The following is a 7,581-nucleotide window of genomic DNA, read 5'->3' on the forward strand; positions in this document are numbered from 1 at the left end:
TGTAAAACTGTTGTTTACAATTTATACAATGAGTAGAAAATATATGCTATTGTTGAGCTTTTGCCAATTAAAATGCAAAAAAAAAGACAATTACTGAAAAGAATTTTTTCAAATTCACAATTAATATCCTGAATCTTTAAAGATATCGACTAAAAGATTTGAAAATCTTGAACATATTAGTTTGATAAGCATGTAGTTGTTTAAATGAACAAATATAAACACTCATAAGTAGTCAAAAGTAAAGAAATTATCAAAAATATTAATTAATTAAATTTCAACTTGAATGTAACTTCTACTGCACATCGCATCGATTTTAAATAACCATACCATATTACTTAAAAAAGATTTTATTCCTATCCCCTCCCCCTCGCACAAAATTATAAACCTTGGACAAAGCCGCGAAATCCAAAAGTTTTAGATTTTTACATGAGCATTTCGTGCTTTGTAATATGCTGGGGGGAAAACTTAAGACATGAAATGCCGTTTTTCCTTCTTTCCGGTTGAAAACAAATTTGATGTAGACTTACAATTGCAATAACAAGATCACAGCCATATTTCATTGATCTAAGTTGTGTTTTTGAGCTATTGCTTTTGCATGTTTGAGAAAGTACATACAGACAGATGATCAATACCTTTACAGATATGATATATCATTTGATACCGATAAACGCTTTAGATATTAAATCTATGCATTAAATAGTATTCATCTAATTTTTTACAATTTGAAGTTAAACGTGTTCCCTTGTAGAGGGACAGCCAGACAAACTTCCTGTTAAGTGTGTTTGCACTTCCTGTTAAGTGATTTTCATCAAAATTTTATCGAAACTAATAAGTTTATGGGAGAAAAAAAAACCTAAATAAATTCTAATCTAACCTAATTCACCTAACTATTTTGTATTATTGTGTTCACAGACAAGCATAATCCCAAAAATGTGTTTTCGGATCAAAAAAGGTCTGAAAGTGGAGGTTCCTCAAAATCTCAAGTTCAAATTCTTTAATGTTTACAGTATGTACTTTATTTTGCATACTTCGTAAAAGTAAACTTTACTTCGCATAAAAAAAGAAAGCAATTATTTCAGATCATAAATGAATTATTCTTATCTTTATAAGCAATTATTAATATTTGTTGGGTATTATTTTGTTATTTAATGCTCTCTCTGAGAGGGGATTGTTTATTTAGAATTTCCTCCAGCTTCAGAAAATCCAGCTTCAGACCAATAAGTGTATTACTAAACTGGGGTATAATAAATAGAAGAATATTGAAATTTTAGGATATAAAAAAATGGACGATTTGATTTTAAAAATTATTGTTTTCACTAATTTCAGATATCTTGAAATTATTTCAAAAACTGCAATTCCTTAGAAGTTAAAGTTGAAAAAAATAAATATCTCTTTTCTCAATTACATTTAACCTATGCTAGAAAGATCTCGTCGATTGTATTTTCTTCCATGTCTATCGTCCACAAAGCTTAAACTCATTTAAAAACCTGGTGGAATGGAAGGAATGAGATAAAATTTTCTTTTTATTTAATCACCGAAAACTTCTTTTAAAGCAATAATCTCTAAGGAGTTGCAGTTAACGAAGAATTTTAAAAACAGATGTTAATTGTTATGATGGGATTCCTATCCTTCCTACACTGTATATAAATAATCAAACAAAATTATAATAAAATAGAATCAAAATTACTGCAATTATCGTGTCCATGAATATGCTTTTCGTTGAGTCACTTTAAATTATGACATTGTTGACATGATGAATTAAAGAAGAACACTACTCTATCGATCTTATAAAAATTTTGCCTCGGAACACTTTCTTTTTTTTTCAAATCGAGTCAAATTATTTATACACTGAATCGATGGCAACTGTTCTTACAATTTTCTCCAAATGTTTCAGGTGCTAAATTTGTAATATTTTCAAGTATATCCAAAAGAGTATCACAATAGACCTATCACAATAGATTGATTCAGGCTTCCAAACTTTAAAAATATTTATTGAATGTAATTTATTTTGTTTCAAAGTTGATTAAAATTACATTTCATAAGATGTTATAGTGACCTTAATATAAAATATCTTTGAATCAACTCTTTAAAATAACCAAGAAAAAAATATGAATATTTTTTTTAAATATAATAATTAGATCACGATAACTCGTTATATTTTAAAATGTTCTAAAATAGCAATTCATTCATGCAGAAAGCAATGTGACCTTTCAATGTAATTAAAAAGTTTCATTCCATTCATGTTGTTGACATATAAATACTCCTGAAATCATGCATAATATCAGTTTGCTTTTACTTTCTTGGCAAATAAACATCACAATGATATCTCAGGTAAGATTTTGAATATCAAATTCTTAGAAATATATCTTTCTTTGTTTAATTTTAATTACAATTATTTTATTATAAAAATATATTTAAAAAGGATTTTTTTAAATATTTCATTATTATAACAAAAGAAATATTTCTTATTATAATGATTTTTTTTCTATTTTAATCCTTAATATAAAATTCCTTATAATAAATATTATTGAATCCTTAAATATATTATTATTATTTTTTCGAATTTACAAGATTATAATATAAAATGTTATTGAAATTTATTTGAATTTGTCGATTTGACAAATAAGCCCTGAAAATATTAAAACAGCGTAATGTTATTGCGAGTGTGCAAAGCTTCAAATTCTCGCATATCAGAAAAGGAGAGGAAAATTGATTACAATTTTCTATAACTTTAAACATGAAAAAATTAAATAAGATTGAAATGTAACAAGTTCAATTGCATTATACACATTTTCTCAACATAATTTTAAAATAAATTTTTAATATTTTATTACAATAGCTTAATTTGAACGAAATCTAGCTGCATTAATTGATAACATTAATCTGGCAATATCAATCAATTTGCATGATTTACATATAATCAGAGCAAAAAAAAACCCTCTTATTTTAAATTAAAGTTGAGCAATAAATAAACAGCATTTTGAATGCCATACAACAACAGCAAGATAATAAATTAGTTGGCGAAATTGGTGTTGAGGCGAGGAGTTAAAAGTTTCTTTTGTTATACTTTCTGAAAACCCTGAACAAAGGAGAGCAAATGGCCAATGATGACATATCTAAATTTTCAAGAGCTTTCAAATGAAATAAAAATTGACCAAATCGATGCAGCTGATGAGGCTGGGGGGGGGGGGTTCTGATGCAGTTTCCTCCTTAGAGAACTTACAGTGAAATAAAAAATATAAAATTCTACTCTACATCTATATAGTGGCTTAACGAGCAGGACAAAGGCGCAAGTCATACCGGAATTTACAGGAGAAAAATTTACTGCTTTTATTTCAATGTTAGCATCTTGAAGGGCTTAAAAATTAATGTTATACCCCCTTTTCGCTAAACCATTGATAAAGAATGCGGGAAGGAAGGAAAATCATAACATGTCCTCAGGAAACTCTTACAAAGCCATACGAATGAAAGTGAAGATCAGTCAGGTATCTGTATCTAGAAGTCATGAGCATTCAGAAGGAAATCAGAAAAATATTTGGGAATTGATTCCTTGGTTTTACAGCTTATTTTAACTATATACATGCATTTTAAATATTCTGAATGTTTTTTTTTCGTTCATAACAGGCTTTTATCTTGGCTGCCTTGGCAGTGGCTGCTTTTGCCAGCTTACATCATGAGGTAAGTGCCAAAACCATGAACTTTTTTTGCATTTTATCTCGCTCGTTCCTACAACTTAAAAGAAAATGTAATGTGGTCATATAAAAAGAAATTATATTAATGTCTTAAAAATATGATATCTTCAATAAAAATTTCATGCAAATTTTCTATTTCAGGTAAGAATATAATATTCAAAAGAAATAGCTGTTTGCTAAAAGTTTTATTGGTATAAACTTATTAGAAATGTATTCTGCAGCTATCAATATTTATTTTTATCAAATGACACTTTTTCCATTGTCGATAGTCAGTAAATAAAACTAAAACGATTGACTACAGATCTCATAAAAATACTGTAATTGCAAAAAAATTATAATCGGAAGAACATACTTATCTTAAATAAAAATTCTCACACATTTTCTTTTTCCTTTTAGCCTATCCACCATCCCCAACCCTTCAAGTTCGGCTACAGTGTAAAGGACAAGCACGGTGAACAGCATCGTGAAGAAGTCGGCGACGGAAAGAACGTGAAAGGAAGCTACGGATTCACCGATGCCAGGGGAATCAAGCGACAGGTCAACTACGTCGCTGACCATGCTGGATTCAGAGCTCAAGTCAAGACCAATGAACCCGGAACTGCCAACCAAAACCCTGCAGCCGTTCACATCATTTCTGATGCCCCCTACGGACATAGTGGATACGCCGGAGTTGGAGGTGCAGGATATGGATACGCCGGAGTTGGAGCAGCTGGATTGGGCTACGGATACGGTGGTCTTGGAGCAGCTGGTTTAGGATACGGATATGCTGGAGTTGGAGGATATGGTGGCCTCGGCTATGGAGGATATGGTCTTGGCAATGGACGCCTTGCAGGTTTAGGATATGCTCGTTACGGGTTTTAAACGTATATTTGTTATGCTTCTTATCTAGTTGTCGAATAAATGTTTATTTGTCACATTTCAGAGACGTTTCTTCTTCTGTCAACTGAAAATCTTCACAATTGTAATACCAATGTAATTTGACTCTAAAATGAAATATAAAAAGTTAAAGCAAAATTATTGAAATTTTAAAAGAAAATAAATTTGAATATAGTTTTAATAAGGCTTGAAAAAGGATAATAATGTCACAAAATTCAATTTCCCTTTTGGTTTATACTGAACTCAGAATTGTTTAAAGTCCTCTAAAGTTCTCTTTTAACCTAAATCGGCTCTATTTCATTTTTACAAATGATAAGATCTCTAAAAATATATAATATGAAATCAATAAGAATATTCGATTTGTTTTCATAAATAGAACTTTCAGACAGTTTTAATTGTATTTGAAATATTTAAAAAAATGTTTCATTTAATTTTATATTGAATGCTCATAAAACTTAAACCTTTCTGAATACATAAGCTAAAGATAACTTATAAAACATAAAATTTGTTTTTCCAAAATAATAAGTATTTTTTTTAAATATCGAGTTCTAAAAATGTGTTTAAAACTATGTATATACATGGAGATATAATTTTAAGAGGATTTTTTAGGGGGAAAAACTAACTTAAAATTATATCTCATTGTATATGGGATCATCTTTAGATATCTCTCTGGGAGATATTTAAAGCATAAAAATTCGGGAAATTCTCTTAGTAATTTTTTTAAATAATTTTTAAAGTTTTTCTCAATTTATCTTTCATATACTAGAAAGACAAAAACTTCTAGAGAAAGATATATACTGGAAAGCAGAGATTTTTGAAAACGATTCTCAAAATGAAGTTCATAAACTTTATTTACAACCTAATTAAACATAATTACAATTTTTTGGATAGCAAAGCAAAAAAGATCTTCAACGGCGTCTACAAATTATTTGCACTTTATATTTCTTCAAAAGAGGAAGTAAAACATATACGAATATAACGAAACCGAGAAAACGAAATATCCGAATATAGCGAAAACCTATCATTTTCATCTATTTCATCCAGTCTGACCAAGTATCACATTCAACAAATCATATTTCATAAGTGTATCTCATAATTCCAGGTTTCCATAATTCCATGAGCAAGCTTTATGGCGAACATAAGACTCTTACCATAAATAAAGCGATACATTCTAAAGAATATATTACACAACAATCCTTAAGCGTGCATCAAAATGTGAAATCTCTACTAGGAGCAGTTTTATTAGAAAGCTCTCAGATAAATTTTGGAGTACAACCTTTATTCCTAATTTATTTTGCTTCTTATAAAGTGAATAAGTGGATTTAACCTGTGGTATCATAATCATGTGACAATCTTAACTACTCTGGCAAACATTGCAGCTCAACAACTAGATAAATGGCAAAATACTGTCCATCACACCGTACTTGCATGTTCGTCTGAAAACATGCACTGTGCAAAAATGTTGTCTACCATTTAAACAATGAGTAGAAATTGTGTGATATTGTTCAGCTTTTGCCAATTAAAATGCAAAAAGAAAGACGACTGCTGACAAGAAATTTTTTCAAATTCCCAATTATCATCCTGAAGCTTTAAAAATATCGAATAAAAAATTTGAAAGGAAATTTTTAAATTTTGATCATACTAGTTTGCTAAGCAGATAGGATTTAAAGTAAATAAATTTTAAAAACCATATGAAGTCAAAAGTAAATAACTGATAAAAGACATCAGTATGTTTAAAGTTAAACTTGAATACAACCGAAGAATACTTCTAATGCACATCGCATCGATTTTAAATAAATATTAAAAACTGATAAAAGACAATAAATTAATTCCTTGCAGTAATTATTAGTTATCTTATCACACAAACACAGTATAAATCAAAAACCAGAAGAAGTGGTCGTCCCGCATCATTCTGTCATATTATTAAAAAAAAAAAGATTTTATCTCAACATCCCTTCCGTGGGCAAAACCGTGAACACAAAGAGTTTTAGGTTTTTACATTTTATCCCACAATTTTCAGATTTTTGTTTTCAGAATCTTGGAGCATTTTAGCATGAGCATGAGCATTTTATGTTATATAGTATATTGAATAAAAGACTTTAAAGGCATAAGATGTCTTTATTCCGCTTTCCGATTGAAAACAAATTAGATGGAGACTTACAATTGTAATACCAAGATCACATATTATATTTCATTGTTCTAAGTTCTTGTGTTATTGAGTAATTATATTAACATGCTTTAGAAAGTGCAGACAAACAGATGATCAATTCATTTACAGATATAGTACAAAATTTGATAGAGATCGACTTTATATGCTAAATCTGAGCGTTAAATTATATTCATCTAACCTTTTACATTTTGAAATTATTGTATTTCCTTGTACCGTGGCAACCAGACAAGCGTATTTCCTGTGTTTATTCAAAATTTAATAAAGGTCTCCAAGTTCGGTGGGGGGAAAACCACATATCAAATTTAATCTATCTAACTCAAAACGTTTTAGTGTTATTGTGTTCATAGACAGAAATAATTCCAAAAATGTGTATTTCGGGCCCAGAGAGATTTGAAACGTGTAGGTTTGTCAAAATTACAAGATCAAATTCTTTAATGTTTACAATACTTTATCTTAGCATACTTCGTAAAAGTAAACTTTACTTCGCATAAAGAAAGCAATTATTTCAGACCATAAATGAATTATTCTTAATTTTATTAGTAACGATTAAGATTTTTTGAACATAATTGTGTTATTTTATGCTCTGTCTTTGAGTTGATAGTTTATTTAGAATTTTACCGAGATTAAGAAAATGCGTCAATAAGCTTATTACTGAATCTAGATATAATATTGCCGCATTGAAAAAAAGCAATAGACTTTCTATAGCCGAATGGTCATCACACTGGTCTTGTAAACAAGAGATCGCGAGTTCGAATCCCGATAGATGCAAATAAGATTCCAAAGTTGTGTAAATATTTTTTCTTGATTTATGTTCGTTATTTCGTGTTCCAGAAGATTCTGGAC

The 7,581-nt window shown here is 29.2% G+C and overlaps 1 protein-coding gene across 1 annotated transcript; it reads left to right on the forward strand.

Annotated features, from left to right (window-relative positions):
* The first annotated feature begins 3,431 nt into the window (after window positions 1-3,431).
* On the forward strand, window positions 3,432-4,553 carry LOC129966304 (cuticle protein 14-like). Its single transcript, XM_056080723.1, has 3 exons — window positions 3,432-3,485; window positions 3,625-3,678; window positions 4,089-4,553. Exons 1-3 carry the CDS (start codon window positions 3,432-3,434, stop codon window positions 4,551-4,553), a joined length of 573 nt encoding a protein of 190 aa, XP_055936698.1.
* Window positions 4,554-7,581: the final 3,028 nt, after the last annotated feature.

This window comes from Argiope bruennichi, chromosome 4 (assembly GCF_947563725.1).
Source record: "Argiope bruennichi chromosome 4, qqArgBrue1.1, whole genome shotgun sequence".
NCBI lineage: Eukaryota > Metazoa > Arthropoda > Arachnida > Araneae > Araneidae > Argiope > Argiope bruennichi.